This window comes from Budorcas taxicolor, chromosome X (assembly GCF_023091745.1).
Source record: "Budorcas taxicolor isolate Tak-1 chromosome X, Takin1.1, whole genome shotgun sequence".
In the NCBI taxonomy this organism is placed as follows: Eukaryota; Metazoa; Chordata; class Mammalia; order Artiodactyla; family Bovidae; genus Budorcas; species Budorcas taxicolor.
Window position 1 is genome coordinate 15,616,311 of NC_068935.1, and position 19,549 is coordinate 15,635,859.

General features: G+C 47.4%; 1 protein-coding gene across 1 annotated transcript in view; it reads left to right on the forward strand.

Moving 5' to 3' along the window:
• FRMPD3 (FERM and PDZ domain containing 3) overlaps window positions 1–19,549 on the forward strand; it is a 60,486-nt gene that overhangs the window by 15,903 nt on the left and 25,034 nt on the right. The window contains exons 4-11 of the mRNA XM_052663752.1: window positions 862–966; window positions 5,692–5,799; window positions 8,630–8,761; window positions 10,723–10,842; window positions 14,262–14,398; window positions 14,698–14,824; window positions 16,953–17,042; window positions 19,084–19,263. Coding sequence (XP_052519712.1) covers window positions 862–966; window positions 5,692–5,799; window positions 8,630–8,761; window positions 10,723–10,842; window positions 14,262–14,398; window positions 14,698–14,824; window positions 16,953–17,042; window positions 19,084–19,263 — 999 coding nt within the window. The remainder of the gene's footprint in view (window positions 1–861; window positions 967–5,691; window positions 5,800–8,629; window positions 8,762–10,722; window positions 10,843–14,261; window positions 14,399–14,697; window positions 14,825–16,952; window positions 17,043–19,083; window positions 19,264–19,549) is intronic.

The window sequence follows — 19,549 nt, forward strand, 5'->3', positions numbered from 1 at the left end:
GAGTTTTGTCCATCTTATTCACTGCTAGATCCTCGTCACGTAGAACAGTGCTTGGCACCGAGTGGGCCCTCCCAAAATTTGTTACACGAATGAATAAATGCCCCAGAGACATGAGGGTGCCCCTCACTAGGATTCCTGCGTTTTCTCAAATCCACAGTGCACCCAGGAAAGACTCAGTTTCCAGCATTTGCTAACCATGCATCCTGCTGAATTTGTGGGAGTTTTCAAACACAAGAGACCCTAGCTGATTGTTTGAGTGTCTCTACAGAGTTGGATGAACAAAGTAGTAGAAAGCCTAGAACTAGGAAGCCAGGACACCTGGGTAAAATTGCTAATGTCTCTTCTGTCAAATAGTGTAGAAACTGGATAAATCATTTTGGCATGCTAAGCCTCCTTTCTTCTGCATCTAAAATAATATTTTCTATGAACCTCCTTCCTAGGGGCAGGACATATCTTTGAAATGAATAAGATTATTTCTGTAAATCCTTTGCAATGTTCATATTCAGATGTAATAAAAACCACCATTTAGGTATATCTCACATTAAGGAAACCAAATATATAAAATTTCAGTGTACGTTATTACAAAGAATTTTTGCAAACTCCCCTAGGCCTAGAGCATTAATAATGGGATTCAATTTACTCAAATTCGATTCATGCCCAGCTTACTCAGAACATACCAATCATCTAAGGAAGCACTTAGCACATTGTCTTGCACCTAGTAGGGAATCAATACTTATTTATTGGCTTATTGATCCACAAGGCAAAGGGGGGTACCTGTACTGAGACATCTTAACTCCATGCAGCAAATGTCAGGTTTTCTCCAAGTATGGTGAACTCATGAGCCCTCTCTGTTTTTTCCAGTCCCCCAAATCTGCCTTCATCAGTGCGGCAAAGAAGGCCAAGCTGAGATCCAATCCTGTGAAGGTCCGATTTTCCGAGCAGGTGGCAGTTGGAGAAACAGATGCAGTAAGTGAGCTTTCGCCTCCTCCCCTCAGCCCTTGGCCAGAGTCAGCCAGGCTGTCGAAGTATCCCTTTGGGCCAGTTGCTCATCTGCTGCTCCTCAAAGTGGACAGCATTATGAAGGGGTCAGAGGGGGGACCTTGGGGCTCTGGGTGGGGAGCGAGTGAGGGGTGTGTGGCATCCAGAGAAGCCCTGGGCATCATGGAGAGAAGGAATATATATCAGTTCACTCAGAAGCCTCATGGTACTTCAAGAAATTTCCATCTCTAGCACAGTACTCAGAACAAGTGCTCCATAAACATCATTTGGCTACTTGATAGAAACAGGAAGGAAGTAGTGGTTTTCTGAAGATGCGGCGAAATTGAGCCCTCAGCATGTTGAAGTGATCCTGCAACTCCAGGTCTCAACTAGAGAAGACTGGGCAGTGAAGGGCGAAGCAGCCTAGGGGAAATGATATAGACTCTCATTAAGTCACAGAACTTTTATTAATATTAGATGCCTGCTGTGTTCCCAGCACTACAAGGGATGCAAAATAGATACCTGTTCCCTGCCTCTGGATTCCTCTCAGTGATGTTGGGAGGACAGGCGACTCAGATTGAGACAGTATAGAATCCACCGCTGGGTGATGGGGTTTTGAGGAGCAGGTGGTGTTTGACCACCCATGTCATGCAGCAGCCAGTCTGGAGGGGTCGTGGCCAGCCCACTGTCTTTCTCACCGCCTTATGGGGTTAACACGAACTGAGCTGTCTGCTGCAGATAAGCAAATGAGAAGAGGCGGGTAGAGCACATAAAGACGCGTATTAGGCGGCCATGGATGATAACTCCAAGTCCTCCAGGAGTTGGCAGAAGTTGGTGATATCCCACGGGGATGGGTGGGAGGAGGCCAGCAGCGCTAACAGGTGCTGTGTGCTTTCGAGGCTGTCATGGACTGGGCTCTCGGGAGGCCCATGGCATTTCTGTAGTGAAGCACAGCTGCAGCTGAGACAAGGCAGGAGGACGAGCCTGAGTGGAGAATCAGTGGGGCACCAGCACCCCTCTAGTTCTTTGAGGCAGAGCCACCCAGAGGGCGGGATGGATAGAGGTCAGAGATGTCTTATGACTCAATTTCCCTGACCTTTATCCCCAAACTCTGCCAAGGCCCTCCTCCCTCTCCATTTGAGGAAGACTGTGAAGCCCAAGGGACAACTGGGCCCCACTGGCTAAGCCATCTGAATAATTGGTGGCTGGGCTCCATGTCAGTCTCAGCAGAAGAGATTTAGGAGAAGCAGGGGCCACAGAGAGGAAAGGGAGCTGTGTGGAGTCCTTGTGTATCAGCTGAGGTACAAGTCACTAAGGGTACATTTGTGTCCTGAGCCCTGAACACCCAAAGGAAATGAGACCTGAATTTGGAGAGTCTAGGTGGCGCTAGTGGTAAAGAGCCTGCCTGCCAGTGCCAGAGACATAAGAGAGATGGTTTGATCGCTGGGTCAGGAAGATCTACACACTCCAGTGTTCTTGCCTGGAGAATCCCATGGACAGAGGAGCCTGGCGGGCTACAGTCCATAGGGTCGCACAGAGTCAGACAGGGCTGAAGAGACTTAGCACACATGATAGACAGGTGCAGCTTCTCCCATCTCAGTGAACTGAAAGCCTCTCAGTCCTGTCTAACGCTTTGCGACCCTATGGACTATACAGTCCATGGCACTCTCCAGGCCAGAATACTAGAGTGGGTAGCCTTTCCCTTCTCCAGGGGATCTTCCCAACCCAGGGATTGAACCCAGGTCTCCCACATTGCAGGTGGATTCTTTACCAGCTGAGCCACCAGGGAAGCCCAAGAATACTGGAGTGGGTAGCCTATCCCTTCTCCAGCGGATCTTCCCAACCCAGGAATCAAACTGGGATCTCCTGCATTGCAGGCAGATTCTTTACCAACTGAGCTATCAACATCACAGAAAAACCCACCAAGTCCTGGTCACCCAGTGAAGAATCGTATCCCTCCTCCCCCTTCCATTCTTTCCCCCCTTTTTTTCCTCCCCTTTCTTCGTCTCCCTTGTGTTCTACCCTCCAACATGACTCGCCTCTCCATGTGTCACATCTAGCCACAGGCAGAAGAAAGCCCCCACTCCAGACCAATCTAGACAGAAATGCCCCAGAGTGGCTAGAACCCACCCCAGGTTCTGTTGCTCCTGGTCAGGTAAACCACGGGTGGTGGGAGGCTCTTGTTTGGGAGAGACCGAGACATCAACCTTCCCACCCTAGCTATGCTCAGGAAATGACCTGATGTCACAACACTCCCCTCCACCACCACTGCCACCAGCATGGACCATAGCAGCCTCCCCATTGTTTAGGTCTGGGGGGCAGGGGCAGGGTGTCCAGGCCCAGATGACTCCAGAATCCCTTTCTCTTGGTGTTCCAGACTTTATTAAGCAACAAGAGCAAAAATAAATCCTGTGGGCATTCCTTGCCAACTCTATTTTTAAGCAAAATCAATTAAGTAATTATCTGAGTCCAAACCAGTGTGCTAAATAAAACCTGCCACCACAGAGCATCATCAGCCTGGGAATCTGGGGCCTCTGGGCTTGGTGGGAGTGAAGCATCTTGGGATCAGGGAGAGAACCAGGGAGTCACTTTTCCAACTTTAGATCCCATCACTCCCCATTGTGGCTTGATTCCATCAGGAAATGACCTGATGTCACAACAGTGCCACCCCCCCTTCTACCACACCCTGACCCAAGAGGACTTGCTTTATGTTTTTGTACTTGTCCATGACAGTCCCTAGATCTGGACTGTTCTTGTCTGGCTTCTCTGATAGTCCACGCCTGCCATCTCCTTTACAATCAAAATGCAATTCACCTCATCTAGGAGACCTTAACTTATACCTTTTGGTTTGTTTTGGTTTTATTGTTCTCTAGTCGATCATGTGTGTGCCATGTCACTGTAAGAGTGTAAGGCTTGGAGTTCCCTGGTGGTCTAGTGGTTAAGAATCCACTTGCCAGTGCGGGGGTCACAGGTTCAATCCTTGGTCAGGGAAGATCCTACATCCCACTACTGAGCCCATGCTCTGCAACAAGAGAAGCCACCACAACTAGAGAGTAGCCCCTGCTCACCAGCAACTAGAGAAAGGCTGCTTGCAGCAACAAAACCCCAGCACAGTCATAAATAAATAATTTTTTTAAAACAGTATAAGGCTAGACCCTGGTCCTCTGCTTTTGCTGTACCCCCATGAGGCTTAATATAGTGCTGAGTGTGTAGCAGAGGCTCAGAGAATTCAGGACACTGCACATCTGAGGCAGCTTTTCAGGTCCTCTAGAACTGATGATGTTGGCCCAAGGAAATGGTTGGATTTCCATAATGAGTCTAATCAATAAGCACATATTAAGCACCTCCTGCTCATATGTTCAGCAGCCATTTATTGAGCACCATCTGTGTGCTGGGAACTCTGCTCAATGTCAGGGCCACAAAGATTGAATAGGACATAGTCACAGTGCTGCGTTAACTGTTTGGTTACAAAAGACACACATTCTTCAAAAAGAGCACTGGGACTTCCCTGGCAGTCTAGTGGTTAAGACTCCATGCGGCCAATGCAGGGGATGTGGTTTCAATCCCTAGTCAAGGAACTAAGATCCTACATGCCACACATTGTGGCCAAAAGATAAAAAAAATAATAATTAAAAAAAATGAATGCATAAGGAAATACTTAAGAGCACTTAGAGAGGTGTGTGAAGGACAAGGAGGTCTGGCATGCTGTAGTCCATGGGATGGCAAAGAGCTGGACATGACTTAGCGACTGAACAACAACAACTGATAGGTGTGTATAAGTTGCTAAAGGAACAACGTGGGAACACCAGGTTCGAGTACCTGATGATATTAGACAGGCTTTACAGAATTCATATTTAAGCTGGGTTTTGAAGGATGAGTAGGAGTTTTCCAGGTATCAAAAGAGGGAGGCAGAGGGAACAGTCTTTATTTAATAAAGGTTTATCAAGAACCTAACATGAACCACTCTATAAATACAGAAATGCCTAAGCCAAGAAAGCTTTAAGGAGTTGTCAGGTGTTCAAAACTGGGCTTTGCAAGTGGTTCTCAATCAGGGTCAGTACTGCCCATTCTCAGAGAGCTTTTGGGAATATCTGGAGGGTGTTTGGGGTCATCCCAATGATTTGGCTTGTTATTGCATTTAGTGTCTCAGAGTCAGAGATGCTAAATGTCCTTCGGGGAGTGAGGCAGTCCTCAAATGATACAGGTATGAAAAAACAGTGTGGGTACCAGGAATGAATGATAAGACATGACTGGAGAAGTAGGCATGGACTAGATCAGAGAAGACCTAAGGTACTTGGATGGAGGGAGACTGGCAGGGCAAAGACATGGAAGTGATCTCAATGTATGAAGGGCCCGGTAGAAAGGAAGGAGGCAGGAGACAGGAGCCGGTGAGTGAGGTGGGCTCCTAAGACCTCCCATCAGCCCTTCAGTGTATGGTGGTCTCTATTGGCCAAGCCCCCTCTGAGCTGTGGAGCTTTGAGCCACAGTAGACCGTGGTTGTGCTGTGACATCAAATGAAGGGTGAGCTTTGGATATGGCCCATTGTCTTCTTGGAGAATTTGCTTTTGGTCTCTGTGTAATGTTATCTTTGATCAGTTCTTTCATCTGTCTCTCTGTCCTTCCACACCTTTGGCTCCCTCTCCTTCACTCACTCCTTTCTCTTCCTTTCCACTTCCCTCCTCCTAAATGAGCCCCCTCCTTGTCCTTTCACAGAAAATGATGAAGAAAGAAGCTCTCCTCCTCATCCCCAATGTCCTGAAGGTTTTCTTAGAAAATGGGCAGATCAAGTCGTTCACATTTGATGGCCGGACTACTGTTAAGGTACCCCCAAAGTCTCCTCTCGTGGGTTGGTACTGTACTCTCTGGAGCACATACAGCTGCTGGTCTCAGAGTTCCTCTGAGTCTGCACAGAGCTGCTCACTGCCAGAGCAAGGTGCTCTTGGTCTTTGACCTCCTGCTCCCGGAAGTACCTGGTTCTAAAAACATACGGTCCTTGAATGACTGTGGTGGGGGAAAGTTGCCTGCCCAACTGTGTGCTAGTAATCGTAAATGTGTGTGTGTGTGCATACATGTACATTTGCATGGATGTGTGTAGGCATGCGTGTGTGCACACATCTGTTAACAAACTGCTTTGTGTCATGTTACCCTGTGTCCTTCATGACTTTTAGGAGCTAAGGAGTGTGATGATCATTAAACCATTTATAAAGCAAAAGTGATTTGTATTGATACAATAACACCTATGCAAGTTTACACACAGAAATCAACAAACCATCTCTCAGGAGATTAGCTTAGCCATGCCTTGCTTTTTAAATAACAACCAGCTCTTAAGCACTGAACCAAGATTGAAAAAAGTCCACCAACAGTCCCTTTGGCTATTCCTTTCACAGGAAGAGCAACTAAAGAGCTCTGATTCTTAACAGCTCAGCCAGGCATCTGGAAGTTGTAGTGATTCCCTTAGTCCTAAGGAGGAGAGGCATGTACCATTAACCACCAGGATCTACTCTGCTCTGGGACAGAAATATCTGTTCCTGCTGCTTCTGGATTCTCTCCAGAAAGAGAATGCCATCCTCAGAGTGAATGTTTCCATGCAGTTAATGCTTCCCAGAGCCTGGCAGGCTGCAGTCCATGGAGTCACAAGAGTCAGATATGACTTAGTGACTGAACAAGACTGCCAGGCAGCTACAGCACCTGCCCAGAAAACCCACTTGGCCCAGGGCTCTCCTGAGGTACCCCTGCTGGGACCAATACAACCCTATACTAAAGCAAGCTGTGGGCCAGGAAACTTTCCCTAAGAGGAGTTACCAGGTGTTCAGAATTGCCTTTGCCAGCGATTCTCAGCCTGGGTCAGCATTGCCCCCTCCCAGGTAGTTTTTGGGAATGTCTGAGGGTATGCGGGGTCATCCCCATGGTTTGGCGTGCTACTGGCATTTAGTGTCTCAGGGTCAGAGATGCCAAGTGTCCCACAAGAAATGGAATAGTCCCCAAATGATGAAGAATTGTCCTGTCCAAAGTGCTAGTAGCGGCCGAGTTGCAAAACTCTGGGCTTTATTTAACCTGTGTTGATTGAACCGAGAGTTTCTTTGGAAGGCTTAGGCCTGGGTGGATTCCCCAGGGAACCTAGGACTAAAACACACTCCCAAAGCTGTCCTGAGGTGGTCTCTTGACTGTTGAAGGCTTCCATCTATGGGACAGACATTAAAACTAAGCCACCCAGTGATGTCCAAGTGCCCTCCCAAGTCCAAGTCCAAGTGGGTCTATGTGTGTCAGAATCTTCCTGTGTGTTACATCATGGACTGGTATGGCCATTGTTGATCTGTTCCCACACTGGAGCATTTACCACTCTCTTTTGCCTGAGTAGCTTCTCCCCTCACAATGGCACCACCACCGGTGCTTCCAGGTAGCCCCAGCTTTCCAGAACAATGGCGGCCCCTGGCTGGTGACCATACCCTGACTTCAGGGTGCACTGGCTGTTCATTGGAACTTGGACAGACTGCCAAGCCACTTGTCCCGGAGAGGTACCTGAGTGAATAGACAGCCTGGCACAGGGGCCATTACACTTGTAACACAATTTGGCAATCACCAGCTTGGCCATCCACAGTCCCACTGCAGCTGAACAGCAAAGACGACCTCATTTGTCCGTGCCAGCACTCCAGCAACACTGGGGCCTCTGTGACTACTTGCATAATACAAAGAGATACTCTCAAGTACCCGCCAGTTTCCAGCCTAGCATTTGAATAGCAAACCAGCTTTCAGTGTTCACTGAGGAGGGGCTTGTTTGGCAACCCTGGCTAGAAGGGAGCTTTGCATTCCCAAGTCTGCTTCTCTCTGGCCCTTGGAGGCTTGAGCCACGCTGACTCTAGGAACACACATGTTAGAGGCCGCTGTATGCCAAAGTCACAGCAGATAGATGGGAAGTGTCAGAAGTGACATGTGGGCAGCCCCCACAGATCTGTTCCAGACACCCTAATATTAAAAGGCGGGCAGCAGAGCAGATGGAGCTTGGAAGTCGTCAGATTCCTGACTGTACATAGAACATGTGATGTTGTTCCTCTGCATGGACACATTTTTCAAGTTGCTAAATTGATCATCTCTAAAAGCCGGTGACAGAGATGAATATTTTGCCAGTAACTGCAAGTCATTCAATTTAGATTATGAATCCAGAAGTCATGTACCTTTGAAATCATGTAATTGTGGCCTTGGCTTTTGTTGATTCCCAAGTAAAGAGTTGCTGGACAAACCAGAGGGAACATCCTCATTTACGTGAGAAGCTGAGGGAAGAACCCACACCACACATGGCACTAAGGACAGGTTCAGGAGATCATTGGTTGAATGGAGGGGGGAGGGGGAGGAAGGGCCAGGACCTTCTTTTGCCATCTACGTGGACCAGCCAAGTTTAGGAAGACCTCCCTTCACCCCTTCTGTGTTCTCCAGGGCCCAGGCCTCTGAGCAACACTCCTAGGTCACTCTCCTCATCCTAGAGCCCTGCGCCTGGGCCACCCTGAAGGCCAGTGGCTCTGTCTGGCCCACTTTCCCACCCTCAGCCTTCTCCCCAGGACCCTCTTGATGTTCAGTCCGCTTCTGCCATGTTGGGTGCAGAAGGTATCTTAGAGCTGGAAGGGATCTCTCTCTCAAGGCTCTTTTGTCTTTACAGGATGTGATGGTGACATTACAGGACCGGCTTTCCCTGAGGTACATTGAGCACTTTGCTCTTGTCCTTGAGTATGCCGGACCAGAACAGAACCACAAGTTCCTGCTTCTCCAGGACAAGCAGCCCCTGGCTTATGTAAGTAATTCCTCTGTCACAGCTTCATAGCTTTGCAAGTGGCCTCTAGTAGACAAGAGGCCACCAGGTAATCTCTTACTGGAAAATTCATCATGATTTGCTCAGCCAGCTCCTAGAAGTCCCAGTTCTCAATCTGTCCCAACCACCCACAGAGGCCTTTAAAAATGTCCATTGGGGGACTTTCCTGGAAGTCTGGTGGTTAAGACTTCACCTTCCAATATAGGGGGTGTGGGTTTGATCCCTGGTCAAGGAGCTAGATCCCACATGCCTCATGGCCAAAAAAATAAAAAAAATTAAAACAGAACATAATAGAAGCATATTGTAACAAACTCAGTAGAGACTTTAAAAATGGTCCATGGCCAAAAAAATTTTAAAGAAAATGTCTCTTGGGAATTCCCTGGTGGTCCAGTGGTTAGTACTCCCTATGTTTTCACTGCTGAGGGCCCAGGTTCAATCCCTGCTTGGGGAACTAAGATCCCACAAGCCACTCAGCTCAGCCAAAATAAATAAATAAATACATTCTGTAAAATGTCTCTTGTAACGTAAGAAAGGCATGACAGTTGTTAGTCTTGGTGGTCACTAGTAGGGAAGGCGTGGAGTGGCAATTCATTGTGTGGAAGGCTGAGTTGAAGAGCAGTGTCAACTCTACCATCTCACGGAGTCCCTGCCTGCTAGACTTTTCCGCCTCCGAGAGGACACTCAGCCTTCGGATTAGGGCTGTAATATGGAAGTGTCCGCGAGTAGAGTCTAGTGAAACCCCCGAGGCCGACACATGTGGACTGGGGAGGGGTTGAGTGAAGCCAAGAATGGACGGTGTGTCACCCATGTCACCCATGTGACACCCATGTCAAGTTCCAAAGTGGAGTAGGAGAAAGTGTCTTATCTTCCCAGCCTATGGAAAAAAGCCAGTGAAATCCAGGATTGCTGGATAACGTTTCACTAATGGTGATTCACCATGAAGAGGAAGACAGGCAACCAGGGCCAATCAGTATTCCCAGGAAGTGCAGACTTCCCTGGCGGTCCAGTGGTTAAGAGTCTGTTCTCCCAATGCAGGGGACACAGGTTCGATCCTTGGTCAGGGAACTAAGATCCCACATGCCACATGGCATGGCCAAAGAAAGAAAAAATTTTTCATTTGCTTTAAAAAAAGAATATTCTCAGAGAGGGAGAGAAGGAGTTGGAGAGGGACGGCCAGAAAGAAATGTCTAAAGGAAGCAAAGCAAAAGCTTAAATTAGACACACCAAAATGAAAGGATTTAAGAGAGAGGAATTCTTCAAGGGTAGTTCTCAGCCAAATGTGGTCCAGAGACTTAGGTTCCCACCTATGAAGGAAAAAAGGTGGATGTCCTGCCTGGATGGAGGCCTAATCACCTCCCTGCCCATCAGGGGAGCTTATGGATCCAATTGGTCTCTTGTTCCAAATGGGATTTTTAAGCATTTTTATTATAAAAAAAAAAAAAAAAACTCAAACATACACCAAAGTAGAAGGAATTGGATAATGAATCCGCATTACCCATCTCAGCTTCAGCAGTTACTGGTATATTGCCAGCTTGTTTCAGCTATACCTCCAAATAGGATTTTAAGTCCTTGATTTGGTTGCTCATCAGCAACTTCCTCTGCCAGAGGCTGAGCCCCTCTGCAAGGCAAAGGCCCCACAGCAAGAAGAGTCAGAGAAGTTGCTGGGAGCCCTTTCTTCCTACCTTGTGTCTTGGGCCTTGGGTTGTTGATAAAGACCAAGTCATGGATCAGTGGTTTGAAAAATTCTAATCGCTTTGGGTCAGAAGGGCAAAAAAAGACTCGGCTCCTCATCACTTTCCCCAAGGGTAATTGGAATCAGCCAGGCAGAAGACAGAGTAGGAAATAGCACCTAGCTCTGCCCAGGGGGCCCTGAGCACGCTCCTGCCACCCCAGCCACTGATTCCCGATCTCTTTTCCTCCCACCTCTCACTTCCGGGATTCAGGTAGTGCAGCGGACACACTATCATGGAATGAAATGCCTCTTCCGGATAAGCTTCTTTCCCAAAGACCCCGTGGAGCTGCTGCGTCGGGATCCTGCTGCTTTCGAGTACCTGTACATCCAGGTAGAGTCTGGTTTGGGGGATACACAGACAAACAGATCAATGGACAAACAAGCAGGCAGGCTGCTCTGCTGTCACAATGAAGTCGCTCTGTAAATTTTGCCAACCTTCAGGTAGCTCTTTCCTTTTTGGCTACCATGGTAGGGCATGGTCAAGTTGGTTGGCCTGGCAACTTGGGCTGTCTGGGGCACCAGTCTGTTTGTCTATTTGTCTAGACAGATCCCATCAACTTTCAGGAGGAAGCAACCCTGGTAACTCTGGCATCTTCACAGGATACCCTGGTTTAACAAGTGCATTTGGGTACTAGGAGGTCCCACTCCTCAGTTCTAAGCTCCAATAAGGAGACAGTTCTCAAATCAGTTCATCCAGAAACATTTGCGAAGCACTTACTCTGGGCCAGGCCCTGTGCTAGGTGCTGGCAATCAAGATGATCAAAGAACTGTCACAGATTGCTAGAGCTCAGACAGATATGTGCACAAATAAATACAAGACAGTGTGACAGGCACTATGAGGATGGCAGGGCACAATGTCAGTAGGGGTACTCAGGAAGCAATTTGCCAACTCTTCCTGGGTGAGGCATAGCGAAGGCTTCACAGTGGAAGGGATAGATGCATGCTCTTAGCCTTGAAGGATGAATGAATGTTTGCTGGGTGCAGAGATGGATGTTTGATTCAGATATTTTGGAATTTGGTGACAAGATCTTGTCCACCTTGCCTTTCCCCTTTATGATGATGTGTTCGGCTGTATTCCCTTTTTATACTGAAGTTAGCTTTAGTGAGGTCTAATTGACACATAGCAAACTGCACATATTTAAAATGACAATTTGATAAGTTTTGACATATGTTTATATCCATGCAGCCATCACCACAATCAAGATATTAAACACATCCAACACCCGCAAAAGTCTCTTCAGTCTCCTCTGTAATCCATATCCCCATCCCCAGGCAGCCACTGACCTGCTCTCTGTCACTGTAGATCAGTTTGCATTTTCTAGAGTTTTATAGGAACGAAATCATACAGTATAAACACTTATTTTGATCTTGCTTCTTTCACTCAGCATGATTTTGAGGCCCACTCATGTTGTTGTGTGTATCAGTAATTCATTCCTTTTTATTGTTGAGTACTGTTCTGTGGTATGGATATACAAAAATTTGTTAACCAGTCCACCTGCTGATGGATATTTGGGTTGTCTGGTTTTGGCTACTACAAATAAAGGTTCTATGAGCATTCATATACAAGTCTTTGTATGATATATGCTTTCTTTTCTCTTGGGTGAATACCTAAGAATGGAATGACTTGATCATATGGTAGATCTATCTTTCCTTAATTTCTTGAAGAAATTCCAATACTGTTTTCCAAGGTGGCCGTGCCATTTTACATTCACACCAGCCATGTGCTAGAGTCCCAGTTTCTCTACACCCTCATCAGCACTTGGCAGTATTTTTAAATTTCCATCATTCTAATAGGGTATAGAAGTATCTCATTCTGGTTTTCATTTGCATTTCCCTAATGACTAATGATACTGAACACCTTTTCCTGTGCCTCTTTGTCATCATGCTTCTCTTTTGGTGAAGTATCTATTCAAATCTTTTGCCCACTTTTTAAGTTGGGGTTGTTTGTTTACTTATTACGGAGTTTTCAAAGTTATTTGTGTATTCTAGATACAAGTTGTTTATTGGATGTGTTATTTGCAATTATTTCATCCCAGTCTCTAAACAGTGTCTTTTACAGAGCAGAAGTTTGAATTTTGATGAAGTCCAATTTGTCAATTTGGTTTATTTTATGGATTGTGCTTATAGTGTCATATTTAAGAAATCTTTGCCGAGCCCAAGTTCAAAGATTTTGCTATTGTTTTTTTTCTAAAAGCATTATCATTTTAGGCTCTGCATTTAGGTCTATGATCCATTTTGAGTTAACTTTAGTATGTGGTACAAAGCATTGATCAAATTTCTTTTTTTTTTCCATATGGATATCCAGTTGTTCCAGACTGTTTATTAAAAAGAGCAGCCTTTCTTCCCATTAGTTGCCTTTGTGCCTATGTGAAAAATCAGTTGTCTGTATATGTGTGGGGCATTTCTGAAGTCTCTATTCTATTCTGTTGATCTGCTTGTTGATCTTTATGCTACCATCACACTTTTTTGATTGCTGAGGCTTTTTATTGATTATTATCGTTTTTATTGATTACTGAAGCTTTTTAACAAGTCTTAAAATCAAGTAGTGTTTGTCCTCCAAATTTGTTCTTTTTCAAAACTGTTTTGGCCATTCTAGGACCTTTGCATTTGTGTGTGAATTTTAGAATTAGCTTGTTAGTTTCTATCCCAAACCTGCTGTGCTTCTGATCGAGATTGTGTTGAATCTATATATTGATTTGAATCTTCCAACCCATGAAGACAGTACATTTCTATATTTCTTAAGGTCTTCTCTAATTTTTCTCAACAGTGTTTTGTACTTTTCAGTGTGTAGGTCTTTCACATGTTTTGACAGATTGTCCTTAATAATTTCATGTTTTTGATGCTATTATAAATGGTTTTGATTTTCAATTTTAGTTTCTGATGGTTGCAAACATGTAGAAATATGGTTGGTTTTGTATATTGATTATGTTGATACTGAAATATTGATTATATCCTGCAACCTTGTTAACTCATTAGTTCTAGTAGATTTTTGTGTTGATTCTGTTGGATTTGCTACGTAGATGATCATTGATGAAGCATTCTGTTTACACTCTCTCCTCTGCTGTAGTGATACCACTGTGGCTCTCTAGTCTCTTAGCTTATTCTGGTTCCACCTCAACACAATGGGCAACTGGTCTAACCTAGGCTGACCCTTGATACCTGGGATTCTGACCTTCAGGGTCTGAGGGTTGTCTTACCTTTGGCCATTAATTCCAGGAGATCCTTTTTAGGATAGCATAGGGAAGACTGACTCATTATTGCTTTTGATCTTCAGACACCAAGGAAAAGAATATCCGCCCCATGCCTGCCATCCATCTCTCACTGTGGGCTTCTGGGCCAGAGCCCTATAGAGAATCCCTCCCAGTGCCTCTCTTATTTTGTTCTTATCTGAACTGGTAGAGGAGCCTCAGATGGCTGGGGGTGAACAGTGGTGAGTATAGGCGGAAAGGCAGAAAGGTCTTTGGGAACAGGAGGAAAGAAGGGGAGTAGTGCCATGTCTCACTTCTGTAATGCCCTAGACATTCTACCTGTTTGTGCCTTGCCATTGTGTGTACCTGGCACTGAGAAGGGGGCAGTCAACTACCTGCTGAATGAAGCAAATAGTGTCTCTTCCCCAAGGGCAGAACCTTCCTCTTCCCTTTGATCTGGGATGCTTACTGACACCAGGATTCTCTTCTGGGATGTAAGGGAGTCCGTGGTGCAGTGGCTGAAAGATCTCTAACTGATGTGTTGGACTGCCCTCTCTTGCAGAGTCGGAATGATGTCATCCGAGAACGCTTTGGAATGGACCCCAAGCCGGAGATGCTTTTGGGCCTTGCTGCCCTCCACATCTATATCACTGTCTCAGCTACTCGACCTAGTCAGAAGATCTCACTCAAGAATGTGGAGTGAGTTGTGCCAGGGCCCTTCAGGAGGGGGGCACATAGCTACGCAGGGAGAAGGTACAGTGGTTGAGCTGTGCTATGCTTTTCAGGACCATGGGCCTGGGATGAGAGTGAGAACTGGACTTCCTCACAACCCCTAGACCAAGATGCCCTTGAGCTCCAGCTTCTACTTGTCTGCCTCCTGTCTCCCCTAGTCTCCATTCCTCCACCTCTGTCTCTGATTTCAGTCTGTTTCTGTCTTGCCATATTCCTTTCCTGTCTCACTTTGTCTCTCTAATTTCCTACTTTTCTTCTGCTTTTAGGAAGGAGTGGGGCCTGGAACCCTTTCTTCCCCCCTCCCTCCTACAGGGCATCAAAGAAAAGACCCTCCGGAAATCTCTCTCTCAGCAGCTGAAGGCACACCAAACACATCCTTCCAGTGGCACCAAGGTATCCAGAGTTGGCCCCGGGGCCCCCTGCTGGGGCACTAGTGGCATTAGGGGACTCCTGCGTGGTTTCCCAGCAAGTCTGGTCTTCTGGGGACTCTCCCCACTGTTTTTGACCTGGATACACATCCAGCTTGACCAGATATGGTTGATGATTGTGGAGAGGATTTTTCCCCAAGCCTGAGCCTCCCCCAGAGACAGCTCAGTGGCAAGTCACTGGGAAAGCCCAGGATCCTCAAACCAAAGGGACCAAGATGCAGGCAGAAAAAATTCTTGGGTTGTTTCACCGATTTAGTCATTGTTGGTGAAGCACCTGTCATGTGGACAAGCCCCGAACCCTGAGGAGACACATTTCCCATGGAAACGACTACTCTGTCCTCCATTAGCTTTCTAGTTCATTAGTCCTGGTACAGGGAGATAAAAGCCCAGCCCCACGGGACAAGGTCTGAGCTGGATAATAGGACTCCAGATCACTGCTGGGCACTCCAGGTCACTTTGAGGGCTCAGGTCACTGCTGTACTTTCCTTCCCTTTCTGGGGTGCCCTCTGAGGGACTCCCACTCCCTGCCTCCCCAGCCCTGAAGGCCCTTCTCTGACTTGTAAGGCTCAGTCCACTTGCCTCCTAAGAGGCGGTGGTGAGAGGCCCCAGAATCCACACGCAGATGGAGACACAAGACACAGTTGGCCTCTTATATCGCGCCCATTCCCTGCATGCCCAACTAGCTTCTCTTTTAAGATGCAAATTTCCCCGGAGAGTTAAGCCATTCCTACCTTGCTGCGCATATTTAATCAGATTGTTTTCTTCCCAGTGGAGAGTTTCAGGGCTCCTAACCATCTCCTCAGCAAACATTATTTTTGAGCGCCGCTGCCCCCCTCCCGCTCCCCCCTCCCCCAGCACTTGGGCTGGAGACATAAAGATGAAGAAAGCCGAGTCTCTGCCCTGAGTCAAGCATAGGCTGGTGGGAAAACGAGAGGCAGTCACAAATCCAACCCATGCAGGTTCCCTGGAAGCTTAGAGGAGAAACAGCCAGCCCAGCCTGGAGGAGATAGAAAAGGCCAGGAATTGGTGCATTTGATGCCAGCTGTTCAGTCTCTCAGTTGTGTCCGACTCTGAGATCCCATGGACTGCAGCATGCCAGCCCTCCCTGTCCTTCACTGTCTGCTAGAGTTGGCTCAAACTCATGTGCATTGAGTTGGTGATGCCATCCAATGCCAGAGATAGGTCTTAAAGGACAGATAGGAGTTTGTCTAGACGAGTTGCAGGGAGGAACATCCCCAGGCAGAGAAATCTGACATAAACCAGTAGAGAAGGTTCAAGAAACCTTCCTGGGTAGGGTGCAAGCAAGAGAAGAGGCCAGAGAGGTTGGCAGGAACCTGTTCGTGGAGGGCCTCGTGTGCTGTGAAAAGGGATTATCCTTCATCCTGTAGGCAGCAGAGAGCCATCAAAGGGTTTAATTGGGCAGCTGATGTGATTTAAGTTTTAGGCTGCTCCCTCTCACTGAAGATGTGAAGGGAAATGAGTGTTGGTACTGAAGGTAACCTGGCTGCCAGGTGCAAATGGCAGACCTTGAGACAATGACCATGGAGCAAGAGAAGAGGGGTGTAGGGTGGAGAGGGAGTTAAGAGGTAGAATCAAGATGACTTGGTGACTCACAGGTTTCTGGCCTGAATGCCCAGGGAATGCCTGGACCACTGCTGGAAATTTTTCTGCCAGAGGAAGAGCAGGGTGGGGAGTTAGGAGTGCTCAGGATAAAGGTATCAAGTTGGGGATGGCCAGCACCTAGTGGTCATCAAGGATCTCAGGAGAGAAGTATAGATGTCATGGGGTGTTGAAGTTGGGGAAATGCATTGAGATTAACCCAGGAAGAAAATGAGTAAGCTCAGTTCTTCAGGAATGAGGACCTGGAGGTAGCAGGAGGGTTTTGGAAGGGAGGTGGGATGCTAAAGTCTGGCAAGAGCTGTCCAAACTGGAACCTTCCTGTGATTTTTTCTCCCAAAGGTCCCGCAGTGGGGCTTGCTGACTGGTCTGACTAGTGCCTATCCAAAACTGTTGAGCCTCCTTCCTGAAAACATGGGTTTGCCTTTCCTCTGCACGTCAAGTTTCTCACACTTCTGGGTGGGTTGTTTCCACAGGGCTCTGCAATTCAGGCCAAACTCCAGTATCTTCGAATTCTGAATGAACTTCCAACGTTCACGGGCGTTTTGTTCAACACTGTGGGCCTGGTAAGTGAGGCCAGTGAGGGGGTGGGAGCTCTTTAGGGGCACTTGTCCTTGGGTTGGGGGGACAGAAGGGACTCCATTAGATCTTTTGGGTGGCATTCCCTGTCAGTGAATATTTCTAAAAGACTTCCCTCCCATTCTTCCTTTTCCCTATTGGGTCCTGTGATGTTCTGGTCCCACCTCTGGTAAAATGGTTAAAGTAGGAGGCAAAATAAATAAATAAATAAATAAAGTAAAATGTAAAAACTTTGGGGAATTCCCTGGAAGTCCAGTGGTTAGAACATGGTGCTGTTGCTGCCAAGGCCCTGGGTTCAATCCCTGGTTGGGGAACTAAGATCCCACAGGCCATGTGGTGCAGCCAAAAAATAAAATGTAAAGTAGGAGACAATATTTATTTTCAGTATCCCTCCAGGCTCTTTTGTGCCTCCTTTTCTCAGTTTCAGGGGTCAGCAAACTTTTTTTGTAAAGGGCCAGATAAGTGAATTGCCTAGGCTTGGCAGGCAGGCCACAGGGGTCCCTGTCGCAAGCACTCAGCCCTGCCATTGTGGCACAAGAGTGGCCGTCAACAAAGCCTAAACAAACGGGCCTGGCTCTGTTCCAACAGCTCTTTGTTTACGGACACTGAAACGTGAATTTCATATGATTTTTATGTGTCACAAAATATGGTTCTTTGGAATTGTTTCCAGCCATTTAAGAATGTACAAAACCATTCTCAGTTCGTGGGTTGGACAAAAATTAGCAGAGGACTGGATTTGGCTTGTGGGCCAGAATTTGCCAACCCCTGCCTTATTTCATTGTTCTTACCCATATTCCCTCAATCCCCCAGCCTGGATGCCCCTTGCACCAGCCCCACCCAGGGCCTTCAGTATAGGAATGCTCCTCTGAGGTAGGGCATAAGTGGTCCCCCTAAGACTGTGCCCCAGGCTAGTTTACCCTCGTGTGTTTCCGTGAAAGGAAATTCAAATCATTTGCTTACTGGATCCAGGTGTTTGTCATGCTCTGGGGAACACGCTGTCATGCTCATGGGGCACACTGATGGAAAGCAACTTATCAAAGTGTCTAGAACAGATGGAAGAGGTTCCTTGGGGTGATGCCAATGCCAGGGAATGGGCCGGCAGAGGGCTCAGGCTTGATAGCACCAAGGAGCCTGTCAGGACCACTTAAGGGAATCCAGTCCCTCAGGAACAGAGGTGACCATTTACGTACTGGGATTTGAGGGTCCTAGGAAGTCCACTGCTGAAATTCTTATAGATCATTCCTCTGGGGTGAGACTACTGTGGTCCCTATTACGTGTGTGTGCACTTAGCTGTGTCCCACTCTTTCGACCCAATAGACTGTAGCCCACCAGGCTCCTCTGTCCATGGGATTTCCCAGACAAGAGTACTGGAGTGGGTTGCCATTCCCTTCCCCAGGGGATCTTCCTGACCCACGGGTCGAACCCATATCTCCTGCATTGCAGGTGGATTCTTTACTGTTGAGTCAACTGGGGAAGCCCATAGTGCCTATTATAGAGGGCAAATAGCTTCTTAGGGAGGGAGATCCCCCTCCAGGCTACTTTGTCAGTTTAGCTTTTAGCCCCAGGTGAGAAGTGCAAGCTGTTGGGGGGGGGAGGGTAAAGACCAAACACAGGATGCCACCTGTTCAGACAGAGCACCACGGGAGCCTTGAGTGGCCCAAGGCAACCAATGGGAAAATCTCTGGGGTTTAGTAGGACAAGGGTACTTCAAAGGCACCAAAACAGACCTCACCTCTTTGATGATTTTGCTAGAACTAGCCCTGTTGCTGCCCACTTCACTCTCCCTGCTACTGAAGCTAATGTGTCCATTTAGACCAACGATCCAGGGCCCTGTCCTAGGAACAGGGGCATCCCAGACTATTTTCCCCTCGAGTTTGTCTTCTTGCCCTGACCCTGAGCTCCAGATATTTCCAGATCTCCCAGCAGAGCCAGTCCAATGCCTGTTTTCTCTTTCCGTCTTCCACCTCTTCTGCCCCACTTCCTCTGCCCTTCTTTCTGTGAATGCTGTGCACCACGCTGGGCCCCCAGGATGAGAAGCAGTCAGCCACCACCCTCCTGGTGGGACCCCGTCACGGCATCAGCCATGTTATTGACCTCAAAACCAACCTCACCACTGTGCTGTCCGAGTTCAGCAAGATCAGCAAGATCCAGCTGTTCCGGGAGAACCAGGGCGTGGCCCGGGTGGAGACCAGCATCATGGATGCCAAGGTAAGTCCAGCTTCGAGGGGTTCCTTCTCAGGAACAGGCCTGGGGAAGAGAGGAAGAAGTAAACTTGACAAACAGTTTTAGCCCATGAGGTGAGGTTCAGTGATTCTGAAGTGGTTCAGATCCTGGGCCATTGGGGGCTTATCTTCTTCTTTTGAACCCTCTGGGACATGCTATCTTGACCTCATTTTTTTAAATCACCTTTGCAATTAAAATTTTGGTGTATTTATTTATTTACGGGCTATACTGGGTCTTCACAGCTGCACGGGCTTTCCTGCATGGGCTTTCC